The sequence below is a fragment of the Anomalospiza imberbis genome, chromosome 18, assembly GCF_031753505.1.
Source record: "Anomalospiza imberbis isolate Cuckoo-Finch-1a 21T00152 chromosome 18, ASM3175350v1, whole genome shotgun sequence".
Taxonomy (NCBI): domain Eukaryota; kingdom Metazoa; phylum Chordata; class Aves; order Passeriformes; family Viduidae; genus Anomalospiza; species Anomalospiza imberbis.
This window is the reverse complement of record NC_089698.1, coordinates 9,696,722-9,712,027: the sequence shown is the minus strand read 5'-3', so window position 1 is coordinate 9,712,027 and position 15,306 is coordinate 9,696,722. Positions and strand designations below refer to the sequence as shown.

General features: G+C 49.3%; 1 protein-coding gene across 1 annotated transcript in view; it reads right to left on the bottom strand.

Moving 5' to 3' along the window:
* Positions 1-4,957: 4,957 nt before the first annotated feature.
* TBX5 (T-box transcription factor 5) overlaps positions 4,958-15,306 on the bottom strand; it is a 39,737-nt gene continuing 29,388 nt past the window's right edge. Inside the window, exon 9 of the mRNA XM_068208901.1 lies at positions 4,958-6,996. Coding sequence (XP_068065002.1) covers positions 6,419-6,996 — 578 coding nt within the window. The 3' untranslated portion in view covers positions 4,958-6,418. The remainder of the gene's footprint in view (positions 6,997-15,306) is intronic.

Below are 15,306 nucleotides of genomic sequence, written 5' to 3'. Positions count from 1 at the left end.
GGAGCTGATGCAAAACCTCCTCAAAACCCCACCCTCCTCTTCCCCCTGCCTTTGATCCCTGTGGTGGGAGGGATCATCCAGGGGCAAATGGGGCTAGTAGGAAGTCTTGGGATTGTCTCCAAGGCAGCCAGGGGCTTTTCCCAGGTGTTCTCAGGAGAAGTTTGAGCCAGGATGTTCAAACCAGCCCTTCTGATTGACTGTGGAAGATGTTGTACCTTTATTTCTTGCCTTTATTTGTCTCAGAAACACTTTGAAATCCACTCTTCTGTAGTTGAGTCCTTACAGGTGCAGGCAAAGACCTCACAACCAGAACCAGGCACTGAGTCTGAAGGATTTGTTTCAACCAAAAAAAAGGAAGCAGGAGATATTGGAGCCTCTGGGTGTGATGGGTTCAAGTGAAACGTGTCCCTCCCAAATGACTTCAGGTTGGAAAAGTTCAATGGAAATTTTGAAAGAGTAAAATCAAAATGTGAATGAAGTATCGCCCCTCTTTGGGGGTGGGATTTTATTCAAACCACTCTCTGAACATTTGCAACTCACATCAACTTTGTCATTTTTATTAGTCAAAAGTAATGCAGCAAAAGCATTGACTTTAACAGAGAAAAATAAATTTTAAAAGCAAACAATCAAATTATAAAAACCCCCAAACTAAGTATTTTTTGAGCCTTGATGAGTTCTAGCCCCACCTCCCCAAGTCATGGTTTCTCTGCCTCACCTTTTCTCTAGAGTAAAATTTCCAACTTTACAGTATGTTTCTAAAATCAAACAAAAAAAATCAAAAACAGGGCAGTGGGCGAAAGACTCAGAATCCTTTGAGAACCTCATATATTCACTGGTCTCCAGGAGCTGGAAATTTTAAGAGAAAAAACTAAACCACACTTTTGCAAATCACATGAGACCCATCATAAAATTGTCAGAGTTGGCAGCGCTGTAAAATCTATGATATTGTGGGCTGGGTTTCTGGACAAGAATCCTGAGGCTTTGGGATATTTTTTTCCCTCAGCCCTCGAGGCACAACAGCAATTTTTGGGAGGTTGGCTCTGCCATGGGAGCAGCCTGAGCAGCAGAGGGGTGACTTTGCCCCTTCCAAGCATCCCTGCCTGTAGGAAAAGCTTCACCAGTGCAGGTTTGGGGGCTGCTGCTGGGGAAAAGTAATCTCAAAACCCACCCAGCACTGTGGCTGGTGAAACCTGAAATGTGGAGTGATTGATAGGGGAAGACAAAGAGCTCTCTGTGCCTCTCAGGGCATCAAAATCCTCCCCAGGTACCTGGCAGGGAGTGTTTGAGCCCAGGGAGGCAGCTGGAAAAACAGCATTGTGACCACAGCCTGGAACTGCTGCTCACTCTTTCAAAGGTGTTCTCAGCACAGGTTGGGTTTCGTGCTCCAAGGAATTGCTCAGCCTCCTCTTGTTTATTCTGCTTCATCCCTAAAGGCCTGTTTGCCTTCTGCCTGGTGATGTTCCACGGCTCCTTTCCTCACCAGATTCCCTGCTCGTGGGGAGGATTGGCCTCCACTGCCTTCTCCCCCCACTCTGCAGCTCTCCTCCTCCTCTGGAGCTCCCTTTGGAGTCCAGTTCCCTCCTCACCCCGGGGTGCAGCTCTCCTGGGCTCTGGTTCCATCATCCCTGTCCCCAGGCCTGGGGCAGGAGCAGCCCAGCCCCAGCCCATGCCCAGCACCCTCAGTGGGGTTTATGGAAAACCACCAGAGCATTGGTTGGGGATGGTCCTCCTCAAGTTTCAAGGCTTCTTATTAAAGAATCATGGAATGCTTTGTGTTGGAAGGGACCTTGAAGCCCATCCAGTGCCGCCCTCTGCCATGGGCAGGGACACCTTCCACTGTCCCAGGCTGCTCCAAGCCCTGTCCAGCCTGGCCTTGGGCACTGCCAGGGATCCAGGGGCAGCCACAGCTTCTCTGGGCACCCTCTGCCAGGGCCTGCCCACCCTCACAGGGAAGAATTGCCAGTTTAGCTCTGATTAGGGTGAATTTTGCAAGCTGTTTTGTCCAATTCCTCCACTGACAAATGTAATTTTCCCCCTAATTTTGCTGTTTATTGTTATTGTCAGCATTATTATTCTTGGCTAAGAAAGAAATCCATAAGAAAAGAAATCAAAGAAATCACATCAGGCTCTTTGGAACATAAAATCACAATCAAAGGGAGAGGACAACCTTATTCTTGACAGCTCCTGGTGTTGTTTTGGACCACTTGGGGAAAAGTAGAAGCTCGAGGTAGAACAGGCACATCCACATCCAGGCTGGGATCACCTTTTCCTTTCCCATCCTGACTCCTCCCAGTCCTTCCCATGGAAATGGAATTGCCATATGGAAATGCCACGCTGACAAACTCCTTCAAAAGAGGAGGAAAAGGCTGTATTGGATCCTCCCACCACCTTTTCTTTGTCTTGATCCCAGATTTTACTGCTGTGACAAGTGATGATTCTGCCGCTGATGGCCTCCCTGCTCCTCCTACCAATGTGGCTCCACAAGGCTGTATCCTCAGGGATCTGCCTGGTTTTCCAACCCCAAAACCCATCACAGACTCTCAGCATAACCCCAAAGAGCCAAAAACCAAACCTGAGGAGCTCTGAGGAAATGAGTGGAGTTGGAAGCGTAAGGCTTTCCTCCCAACACTTAAGAAGTGTTTTTCCATGGGAGTTTAGTTTTCCTTAATCCTCTTTGAGATGCCTGGCAGGCATTTCTGGGGAGACCTCTTTACTTACAGGGTAACCACTGCCCCTCTAATTACATGGGAATCACTCGATGGGGATTAGATGATTACATGGTCAGCAGTGGGACAATGAAGCTGGGAAAGCACGATGCAGATGACAGCTAAATACAGTGTAATTGTTGTGTTCCTTGACTCAAAATGCAATTTACTCATCAATCTTGGAGCACTGCATGTTCTGTGTGATTTAATGCAACATTTGGGTGATTCCCTGAGGGTGGCTCCGTGCAGACAAAAAGCTTTGCAAGAATTGATGTCTCAGCCCTGCCCCACATGTGGTGCCTGCATCTCCTTGTGCCCACAAATGTTGTTGATACCCAGAGCGAGCTCCAGCATCACATTTTGGCTGTGTCTAACCCAACAATCACAAAGTGTTCTGCAAGCATGAGACAGGAAAAGCAGAAAGAAGAAAGTTTTATTGGAGGCAATGCTGGGAGAGGCCCAGAGGACCCCGTGCCCCACATCCCTGGGACAGCGAGGTGGGAATACCTCTGTGGAGTGGCCCTACTGATCCTGTGGGGGAAATGCAAGCACAGAGAGCTGCCAAGGCCTCCAAGACACAAGCTCAGAGATAGAGATGGATACAGTGTTTGACCTAAGACTTTGGAGAAGGCCTGAAGCTTTAGAATAGACTGGTGAAACATACACGAAATAAGAATAAAGATTTGTAGTTTCAGCAGAAATATGTTTTAAGCAAGTAGAAATAGGCCTCATATAAGTGAACAAATATGCTAAGCCAAGAAAGTAGAACACAATTAAAGTTTAGCAATAGAACTTGTTATAGAGTTGATAAAAAGTAGAAGATAAAGCAGTAAGTTTCTGTAGTTGATTGGATAGAAGAAGATGCATTGCTGTAAATCGTGTAAAACTCAGCAATTAGCAATTGGTTATGAAGATGCTAATGAGCTTTGTGGAAGGTGCTGATTGGGTAAGAACTTTATAAAAGACATTGTTAATTAGAATTATAACAGCTTCTGATGCAAGGTTTCTAATGTATGGCTTCTAATGACATGGTTTTGGGTGGAACAACCTTACAGTGTCACCCTTCCCCGAGACTGATTTTTGCAATAAACCATCTTTTAAACACCTCTTCTGTCTTTCTGTATCCTAAAAAATCCTGTTGCCTTTCTGTGCCTTTGCAGGGTGTCCCTTGGTGTCCCTGCCATGTGGGACAGGCTGGGGACACATCCTCAGCTCCTTCCCAGGACCTGGCCATGCTCTTCCTGCGGTGATCCTGGCCAGGCTGGAGACACCTCCTGGGCTCCTCTCCTTCCATGCTCTTCCTGCAGTGATCCTGGCCAGGCTGGAGACACCTCCTGGGCTCCTCTCCTTCTATGCTCTTCCTGCAGTGATCCTGGCCAGGCTGGAAACACCTCCTGGGCTCCTTCCATGCTCTTCCTGAGGTGATCCTGGCCAAAGCTGGGGACCTCCTGGGCTCCATCCATGCTTTTCCTGGGGTGATCCTGGCCAGGCTGGGGACACCTCCTGGGCTCCTTCCATGCTCTTCCTGAGGTGATCCTGGCCCAGCAGCCACACAGAGCCAACCTTCCTGCTGGGCTTCCCAACTGCAATCTCATCATTGCTCTGCAGATGATTTTCCCACCTGGTTTCCAGTTCCCAAAGCATTTCCCTTTCTTCACCGAGGCTAGGACACAGACCCACACCTCCCCTGGGCCAAACACCTCCCACCAACCTCATTTCCCTGGGACCAGGGTGGAAGTTCCACATCACTGGGGATTCCCAATGCCACCCCAGCACCCACCAAGGTCACTTTGAAATCTGCCTTGATGGGAAAGTGACCCCAGGAGAGCAGGGCCCTGGGGGACCCAGGCAGTTGTGGAGCAGACAAGGCCACAGCCCCAAACTCAGCTCAAGCTCAGCCTATCCCTACCTTCCCCCCCTGTGGTGTTGCACCTCCTCTGCTACAGCAGAAATCAATAAAAATTAAATTACAGGAATCAAATAGAAGCAAGAAAAAAAAAAAAAAAATCAGGTAAAACCACCCCAGACCTGAAAATACATTAAAAATAGGTGGGCACTCCCTTGCCATTGAGAGTGTGTGGTATTTATTAGCCATAAATTGGCACACAAAAATGGGAGAGCACACCTAGGTTGGGATTATTTTTTTCTCCTTAGCTCCATGGCTTTGGATACTTGTCTATATTCCCTCCCAAATCAGAATTCCCACACATTCCCACCCACATTCCCAGAGGCTGACACGCAGGTATACCTCCTTAGTTAATTAGAATTACTTTTAATTAAAAATATATGTAAATTATATAGAGTGTGCACAGCTTGGAGAGGAAAAAATAAAGAAGAAAAGAAAGCAAACTTCCATTTCAATAAAAATTTGAACCTATTGGAATCAGCTGCTTTTGTGACATCCTTGGAGTTATTGGAACTCCCACGTATAAATAAATAGGACCAGGAAATTTTACACCTGAAATATTCTGCAGTAGACATTTTTCCTTGCACAAATTTGCTTTTCCTTCTCTTTTTGCCTCCACCACTCCCAGCCTCTCATGATCACTTTCTGCCCCTTTTAAACACATTTATTTAATATCTCACTTCACACACCCAGACTGGTATCCCTTTTTTTTTTTTTTTTTTTTTTTTTTTCTTTTTATTTTGGGGAGGAAGCAAAGGAACACGGGAGAAAATGAAAGCCTGGGATTGCAAACAAGCGTCATCATCATTTTGGTGAGCAAATTTTTTCCTCTCAGTGTCTGCATCCTCTCCCCCCTCTCCCCCTGTGGCAGCTGGCTCAGAGCCTGGCTTTCCACATGCTGCTAAAAATCCAGCAGGACTCAAGCTGGGGATGTTTGCAAGCTTGGAAATAACCCCATGCTTCTGTCAGAGATGGCTGAGGGACCAGGAAAGACCAGGAGATGGGAAGGGAAGAGGAGTGAGAGAAATACAAGTGGGAAAGGAGATGAGGGGATGGTTATGGAATGGCTCCTGGAGAGAATTTTGGGGAGTTTGTAAGGAAATACAGCTCCCTGTGGGAGTAATTTAACTCTTGGTACAATGCCTGGGTGAGGTAGGTACTGGAATTATTGATTTGGGGGTTCTCAGTACCTCTTTCTGTTGAAAAGTAAAGATAACACTAACTTTAAAAAAAAAAAAGAAACACCACTCCAAAATCCACCCTGGGTAAAAAGGGCTGGTGTCTTTTTCTTTTTTTTTTTTTTTTTTTTTTTTTTTTTTCTGAGAAAATGGAAAGAAAAAAATATATATTATTATTTATTATATAACATTGTCAACATCAACACCACAAAAAAAAAAAAAAGTAACATCCTAATTGTTCTCGTTCAAGCATTCTGACCGTGGTGAGAAAGGCAGCAGGAGTTTGGTGTCCCTTGGAGAACAAAAAGAGCAGAAGGGCGCGGGGGGGGACCAGGGTGGTGGCAGCAACACAAACTGGGTGGGACCGTGGAGGGACAGAAGTGTGCTGGGCTGTTGGCTTTTCTTTTGAAACAAAAGAAAACAAAAGGGGGGTCAGGGCAAGTCACAACCAGGCCGATGACTTCCAGCCGTGGTTTCAGTCACTGTCCGTCCCTCTTGAGTGCTAGCGGTGAACATTCACTTCAAGGAGTCTTGCAAAACGCTTTGTTATCAACAGGGGGATTCTTTTCCTTTTCCTTCTCCCGTTTGCTGGGGTTTTCCCGTGGCTCTGGCATTCCCTGCCCCCCTGGTTAGCTGTTCTCGCTCCACTCTGGCACCATCCCCACGCCGTGCACCGAGTGGTACTGGTGGGGCGACAGGGTTCGAGGCACACCGTGGGAATACAGGAATTCTGCTGGCTGCAGGCTGCTGGGAGGGGACTGGATGCCCGTTTGAGGTCCACACTGCCTCACGATGGGCTGGTGAGAGCTTTGGTGCTGGAACATGCTGTGGGTGTCTGCGATTTGGGGCGACGTGTGGTTGGCCACGCTGCCCAGGCGGGGCATGAGCGGCCCCGAGGTGAAGTGGGCAGAGAAATGCTGGTAGGGTAACCTGTCCATGGGCTGCATGGCAGACACTGTGCAACTGCTGTACGAGGGCACGCTGGGCCACGTGTTACAGCTGATGTCCTCCAGGCTGGGCACGGGCTCCGTGGGCGGCGCCGAGCTGGCGTACATGCAGGCCTGGCGCTGCGCCGACTCAGTCCTGTACGACGTGTTCAGTCCCTGCTGCTGCGGGTAACTGGACCGGTAGAAAGGGTCCTCGTCTGCTGGAGAGGTTTCCATGTAGGGCTTCTTGTAGGGATGCTCGGTGGTGGAACATTCCTCATCTGTTGGGAGAGAAAAGTCCTGGTAGCCACCAACAATAACGTGCCCGCAGCTGAGCATCCCTCTCTGCAGTCCTGCTTCTACCGAGGACAATCTGATACTTCCCTCGGGGTAAATCCCCATCATTTCCCTGGAACTGATCTCAGTCTATCCTGTGGAAACCCAGCCTTGCACTTGGCCCTCTCTGCTGGAGTGGGGAAGGGATTAGCCAGGAGCTCTGGGAGGAAAACCAAGACGCTGGAGGGATCCTGAGGTTTATCTTGCTTGGCCATACCTCCACATGCTCCCCATCTCCTTCCTGCTGCCACTTTTACCTGAGGAATAACGTCTGCCTGTGACCTCTGCACCTACCAGATTGCCCCTCTCCCCCAGGAGGCTCACAGCTGACAACTCAAAACCTTCACAACAAAATATTTCCATGATAAAAAGAGACAAAAAAGGAGATCACAATAAAATCCTCCCAAGAGAGCACCAGCATTGGGACAATCAGATTTGGAGTTTGACAGCCCCAGCCTTCAGCTGTGCCAAGGCAGCTCGGCACATAAATCCACACAGGGCTGTGGGCACATAAATCCACACAGGGCCGTGTGCTGGAGCCAAGGGGAACAAAGGAGAAAAGTAAATTTCACAGCTAGAAACAACAAGGCACATCTTGCAGAGCCCTTTGTTTCCTGCAGCATCCCAGGCCAGCAGAGGGAAGGAGATAAACAATTTAGGTGAAATCTCCAGGGTGAGGCCAAATGAATAAATGAATGTGCACTTATTTATTCATTCACAGGGTCATCAAATGAAATCCAGCTCTGCTGGAATGGATGGCAAAATTCCCAGGGCTGAGCACTTCACCAAGAGATTTTAAGGACAGTGTGGCAAGGAAAAGGGAGCTGTTCTGACATGGATTAACTTTGCTGCTGCTTCAAAAACAAGACTTCTGGTGCAGGCAGGAAAACATCCTACTTGGTTAGAGCTGTCCTGGCTGCACCCTTTGAACAGGGGTCAGATTTGAAAGAAATGTGGAACAAGTTACCCTTTACAATTTTCCTCCACCAACGTGTTTGGAGCTGTAACTTTTTTTCACCCCCAAAATACAGTGGGGAAACAAACCCCAAACAGTTGCACAGAAAGGAGGACTAAGAGCATCTGCCCCACAAGAGGCACTGTTGCTGCCAGGCTGCTCCAAGGGGAATGCTCATGTCACACCTTCAGGAGAGGCAGGTGGGCAGTGCAGGCATCTTTTGTTTCTTCTAAACACACACATGCACGTAACCCTTGTTGCTCTAAACAGCCACGAGGGCTCTCGTGGAAGCTGCACCCTCTCTGCATGTAAAATAACCCCTTGTTCCCACCCAGGGGTCTTCCAAGTCCAGCTGGAACAACTGCTGCTGTTCATCTTGGTCCAACAATCCCACAAAGAGCAGGTACTGAGGGACATCATGGGGACATCCCCACAGTGGCCTTTGGCTCGGTAATAGCATAAATTCAGCTGGAAAGCCACAGTCCCGTTTCTTTCTTCCTGACAACATCAAAGCCTGGCTCCTTCACCTCAGCAAGGCAGAGCCCTGATGATCAAGTTTCTCCTGTGCCTTCCCTGTAAATTGGGGTGGGAAGCAGGATGAGATAAATGAGCAATTCCATCCCGTTTTAAAACCAGCTGAAACAATGAGCAGGGAGATGCAGGAATGTGTCATCCTCCTTAATCCAGCTCAGGTCCAGTTTTTGTAGGAGCAGGGGAAAGGATGAAATCTCCTGAAAGCCAAAAGCTGGAGGCACAGGTCTAACTTCTGTCCTGATCTCAGCTCCATGACAGGAGATACATCTGGAAGAACAGCCTGAGCTGGAGCTTTTATGGACAGTGTAAAAAGTTTGGATTCCTGACCCACCGCTGAGTAATAAGAACACTGGGGTGGAAAAACAATGTCTTGTAAAATGCAGCATTGTTCTGCTAATAAAGTTTTCAGCATTAAACCGCATCACTCTGCTGGCACCAGAAATCATTGGCTTGGGGTTTGACTGTTTATTTTATTTTGATTTTTTTAAATATACAACACAAACCAGTCAAACTCTGTTTTTCCATGGTGTAAAACTGACTGACTTACAACCTGAGCTTGCTGATTTTTCCATTTAGCCCAGACATTTCACTGCCTGCCACAGCCCAGCTGGACAGAGCTGCAGTGTGACAGAACCACTTCCAGAATCCATCACAGGTGAAGAGGAAAAAACATGGGATTTCAGTGGAAACCCCATAAGTACCCTCTGTCCTTCTGTAAGCTCTCAGGATCACTCTGCTGGTCCGTCTAGAGCCAGGTTCCCTGATGTTTTATGTGGAAAGCGGTTTTCATGTGTGTAAGGACCTTGTTCCCATCTCCAAACAGGACCTAGGCACTAACAAGGGATTCTAGCCTGCCCTAGCAGCTTCTGCCTGTCTTCCTGCTCCTCTTCCCTGGGATTTTCCCATTTATGGAGCCTCAAAGTGCTAGAGAATGGTCCATGTGCATCCTGGGGTGGGATGGTGCAGAGCAGAGAGCCTCAGCTGGTGCTGCCTGAGGGATTTACAGCAGCCCAAGCTCTCTGATCTTGTCCCACCACTCCTCACAGAGATCAGAGCCAGCACAGAGCAGCTGGAGGGCATCCCCAGGGTGTGTGGAGCAGCTTTAGGGTGGAAAGGGGACATCTTCAATGACAAAAGGAGCACAAGACAAACAGGTCTCTCAGGCAATGCCAAAGGCTGCAGTTTCAATTCATCCTCACGGGCTCTGGAGCCTGGACAGTGCAGCTCAAGGGACAACCCTGTCCCTGAAGGTCCTCTTACCTCCTCCTATCAATGTAAGCAGGACACTGGGGATATGTAACTGCCTGCTCAGGGTTTGATTGCTGGTGTTGGTTCCCTGGCAGCAGCTCCTTGTCCTTTTCCAGGTGCCACTGAGCCCTCAGAGGAGTTGTTGGCTATCCTGGGAGATATCCTGACCATCCCCCCCTGTTGCTGCTATTCTTGGAAGCCAAGGGTGGTGATCAGCTCTAGGGAGCAGCCCCTCGATGCTGCACAAACCTCAAAAAGCAGGAGGTGCTGCCAAGCAGGGGGAGCTGCCAGCACCAGGGAGAAGCTGCTCTGAAGTGAATCCAAGGAAAACGGAGCCTGAAGAATGGGGTGGAAACTGGCTCCCTCACAAGGAATTTGATGATCTATCTAATGAAGGAGCTTGAGCGAGAGCATGAGTGCTTCCAAGATTTCCGGTATTTACTACTTCCAGCTGGGTTGTAAATACCACGCAAATGGCCTTTTAAATAGAATTTTCCCAATTCCAAGATTCAGGCCACGTAGAATGAAATGCAAACATGGAAAGCCTCTGGATTTCAGGGTGCACTGGGCCTCCCTCTCCCCCATGGTGTAAATCAGGAGAGCTCCTTCCCCATACATGACACTCAGGTCCCCAGGGTGGAAGACAATGAAGAATGGAACACGACTCGTTTGGTTTCCAGAGCTCACCCACACTTCCAGGGCGTTACAGGAGGTTCATCCTGACTTTGTGAGGGACACACAATGGGTGATTATCACTGACTCTGTTGTTTTATCCAGTCTGGATTCCAGCATGGATCTGGCACGAGCCTGAAGAGCCAACACCAGGGTGCAAGAGTGACAAAGGTTGTCCAAGAAGAAAAGAGCAAGGCAGATTCAACCAAAATGAACATCTCTAAAGGGCAAATAAGTCCCAAATCCTAGGACATGGAACCTAAGACATGCCAGCCATTCCAGCTGTATCTCACTGTTTGTATATGGTTGTGTTGTATTGAACATGACAGGGCTGTGGGACAGGGACAATCCAACCCCCCAAAGCTGGAAGCTTTTCCACAGGCAGCAAGCTGCCAGCACTCCCTGCAGAGGCACCTCTGACAGGAGAGGGGGTTCAGAGAATGGATCAGGTTGGAAGGGACCACAGTGGGTTAACTGGTCCAACCTCCCTGCTCCAGCAGGGTCATCCCAGAGCACATGGCACAGGATTGTGTCCAAAAATTCTGGAATATCTCCAGTTCCAATTCCAATTCTGGAATATCTCCATTGTCTTCTGGAATATCTCCACACTCTCATGGAAAGCCTGACTGGAAAGAAGTCCTTCCTCATGTTCAGGTGGAACCTCCCAGGCATCAGTTCCTGCCTGCAGTCCTGCTGCTGGACACCATGGAGCAGAGCCTGGTCCATCTCCTGGCACCTCCCTGCAGACACTGATGGGGTCCCCTCTTAGTCAAGACTGGCCCAGCTTCCTCAGCCTTTCCTCATTAGGGATATGAAACGACATTGCCACAAGAGTATGGCTGCTCAGCAAGAGCTGGGTGCACCCCAGCTCCCTGAACATCCCCCTGTGCAGGGAGTTCCTTCCTCACCCTCAGTGTCCCACAGCCACCCTGCTCTGGGCTCCACTGCACCTCTTCAGCTGCAGCACAGCCTGAGCCTCGGCCAGCCCATCACATCTCCAAACAACAGCAGGGTGAGCAGCCTGTCCTCCAAGGAGACATCCCATGCCCGAATTTTGTCCTACAGATTCTTTGAGTGAAAAAACAAAGCTGGGTGGGATGTGGGAGAAGTTGGTTCAGAAAACAAAGAGGTCTGTGCACACTGACAGTGTCTGTTCTTGAGGAGAAGGTGGAAAGGCATTGCTGTACCAGCACCAACCTCATCAGAGCAGGAAGGAGATGAAAGATAAATCCTTCTCCAGGGTGATGTCCATGTTAGGAGGCTGAAGGACACGGTCCTTGCTGGTTGAAGCCAGTGGATTCTGCCACATCCCTCTTCTCCCTCAGAGAGCCAACTTGACAACTTTTATAACCTCCCCAGGGAGAGGCTGTTCCAGTTGCCTCCTGTTCAGCATCGCAAGCATCCCAGAAATCTGCCAAGTGGTTGGGATTGTGTAAGGCTGGGAGGCAGCAGAGGTTTAGAGGGATGCCTATTTAGTCCACAGGATGTCTGAGTGAGAGGATAATACAAGGGAAAACAAGGCCCAGTATCCCAACTGGGATGTGGGGCTAAATGAAAGACACAAGGCAAGCTGCCTGCTGGTGAGGCCTTTTGGGCTTCTCCAAGCACAATAATGGGAAAGGGAAAGGTGGAGAACGACCAGAAAAAAGTCAAAGCTCCGACTTCTCTTTATGTCAGCCTAAAAATCCACATCAAGAGCTGAGGCCACTCCTTGATGAGATCCAGGGTTGGAGGTAGTCCATCCTCTCAAGACCAGTCATTTTGTCACATGCCATCAGCAATCCCAGTGTGAGCTGGGATACAAGGCAGGATGATCCTTGCCGTTCCCCATTCCTGGAACAGCGACCCCACTGCAGAGCACCAGTGCTGTGACCCTGCCCTCCCACCTGCACACCAGGAATCACCAGATTAGGAGCTCTGGGATGTGTCCTTCCTTCCTTCCTCAGCCAGGAGAGCATCACCTCCCTGAAGCAGGGGAGCCTTCAGAGATAACATCCCCTGGCAGCCCTGCTGCTCTCCCCTAATGTAATTCCATATCAGATCTCCACAGTGAATCCATCTTGCCTTGACAGCTAAGAACAACACTGCCAGCCACAGAGAATTATCCTGGTCTTAGGTCACCAGGAAAGCAGAAGTTGAACAAGGTTCCTTTGAGTTGGGTGAACACAGACCTGTCCCTAACTGAGCCTAACCCAAGGCTTGCCTCTGATTGAAGAGGAGGCAGAGAAACTTCAGGAGATGTCAAAGCTGGAAGGAGACTGGCTTGGAATTCACCCCAGAAGATGCAGACAGCAGCTGGTCTCAAAGCCATCTGAACTGCCCTCTGCCCCCGAGAGCACTTATCCGTAACCACAGCCTTGGGAAAGGAAATAATCTGCTTGAGATAAATCCTAAACTGCCTGAGGAGGAGTCAATGCTTGGGGAGTGGATAGTCCAACACAATCAATAAGATTTCCAGTCCAGAAAATGGACAGAGTGACAGAAGGAGCAAACAAACTCTTGCTTTTGAGTTTTCTGAGGTGGTGAGGCTTGATAACTGTTAAGCATAAATGTAGGAAAGCAGGAGTACTATGAAGGAAAACTCAGAAATGAGAGGCTGGAACAGCAAAAAAAAAAAAAGAGGAACATCATACATAAGATTATTTTCCCATATCCAACAAAGATCCTTGCTGGTGCTGGAAGGAAGTTCCATGCTCAGTGACATGAAACCTTGGATCACGCTCGGATTTATCCAACGCGATTCGCTCATCTTGAGTGATTTTTTTTTTCCTTTTAATTAATTTCACTTTGCAAAGAGCTGCTTGGCAGCTCAGGCTGGCTCTCTGGTTCCCATTAACTTTGTGTTTCTTTCCTCTCAGCCCTGGTGGCTGTTTTCGATTTACCAAAGGCACAGGGAGGGGAGAGAAGAAGGCGCAGGGAGGAAAGCAGCGGCTCAGGCTGCCGGGACACCCAACCTCGCGGAAGAAGCCGCTGGTATCGGGCAGGGCGCTGCTCCTCTTTGATTAAAGCGTTTGGCGGCTTTGATAAAAGGCCCTTAACTGCTTGTGCCACTCAAGCCATGGCAGCGATAAGGAGGGGCCATGGGCCCTGCCGACGAGGCCTCCCTTGGCCTGTCCCCCGCGCGGCGGCCAGGGCCACGCAGGCCAAGAGGGGCCGGGGAGCTTTATTCCAGGGCAGATAGCCGTGTCTTTTGTGACAATAAGAGGAAGTGAGATAATTGGGGGATTGAGGGAAACCACCCATGGAGACACCACTTAGCGGGAATCCCAAAACTGGAAGGAAACCTCTGTTGATTCCTTATCGCGTTACAATGCGGAGGCGAATGATGAATTGCCCCGCGGGGCAGGGACACGCAGCAGTCAGGGATTGTCCCGAGGGCTGGTTGTCCTTTGGGCCAGATTGTTTTGGTTAGTTTTGGAAAAGGGAGAAGAGGAGAGGTGAGAACTCAGCTCCCAGGACAGAGGAGCTGAGAAAGGACTCCCAGGAGCTGCAGCTCCCAGCGCTGAGGAGGGATCACAGGGATCACCTTCCAGCACCAGCAGTGGGACTTTGCAGCATCCCAGCACCTCACACCCACAGCAGTGCAGGGGTAAAACAGCCACACACCCCACCTCTGACCTGGGGGACACTTTGGGGGGCCACTGCATCTCCTTATTCCCTGCCTTATAGCCCATTTCCAATCCCTGCTCTGACACGTTCTAGGTGAGCACAGTCACCTGGTCAGCTGGAGGGGACAGAAAATGCCACCTGTTTTCCATTGTTTACCTCAATCTCAGGAAAATATTCTAATTTCTCAGTTTGTTTTTTTTTTTTTTTTTTACTTTGCATACCTGTACACAATCCATGTGCTCCTGCAATATCTGGGGGATTCACCAAGGACTTGGGAGAGATTTCCACTGCCCTCCTGCCTCCTCTGCCAGCACTTCCCAGCCTTTCCTACCTTAGACTATGTGTCTGCACATCCCAGTGCTCCAGGGGTTATGTTGCTAAAAATAATGGCATGTGTCTGACTGATAGGGTTGTGCAGGGAAGTGGGAAGGGCTCTGCTGTGGGGAGAAATTCCTGCTGCACTCAATGCCATGGTGCTTGCTGCCTTCTGCTAGCTTTTCCATAGAGGAAATCCCAAGAAGGGCAACAGGGTTGGCAGAAACCAGCCCCTGCCCATCCCTTGTTGCATCCAGCCCTGGAAATCCCCTATTTTTTTCCAAGTAAAACTGATCTAAAACTTTTGCTGTCTCAATCCTACAAGTGGTGCTGCACTGAAGCATTCCCACTGCTTTGGGAGAGGAGGGCAGAGATCACAAACCCCTCGCTCCTGCCTAGAACAATTATCCCATCACTGTCAGGGGGCTCTTCACGCCAGGACGAGCTGAGCAGTCAGTGGAAAGGCCTCACAGTTTGATCCCTAAAGCTCTGTCAAAGCAGCTCAATGGCAGCAGGAGGGAAGGACCATGGATATCATGGGTTTCAATCCCAGGCAACCTTCGTTAGCCTGAGCATTTCTGCAGACAGAAAACTGTCTCCCAGCTGTGAGACAGCCCTGAGTTGAAAACTGGGCAAAATACAAACTGTCAAGGTATCTCCACTTGGAGATTAACCCTGTCTGAGGGGCTACAGATAAGTCATCTTTATCTCCAGCACCAGCTATCTTTCCAAATGTGGATTCATGGTGGGTGAAAGGCACTGCCAGCCCTCCAAACAGCTCATTCCCAAGCCAGCAGAAATGGGATTTTAGAGTTTCCCAGCCCAGCCTGGGGGAGCTGCCCACAGCCCTCATGCCTTGCTCATCCTCCAGCATCATTTGTTGTGTGCTATTTTTGCTAAAAAATCAACAACTGGAGGAGCG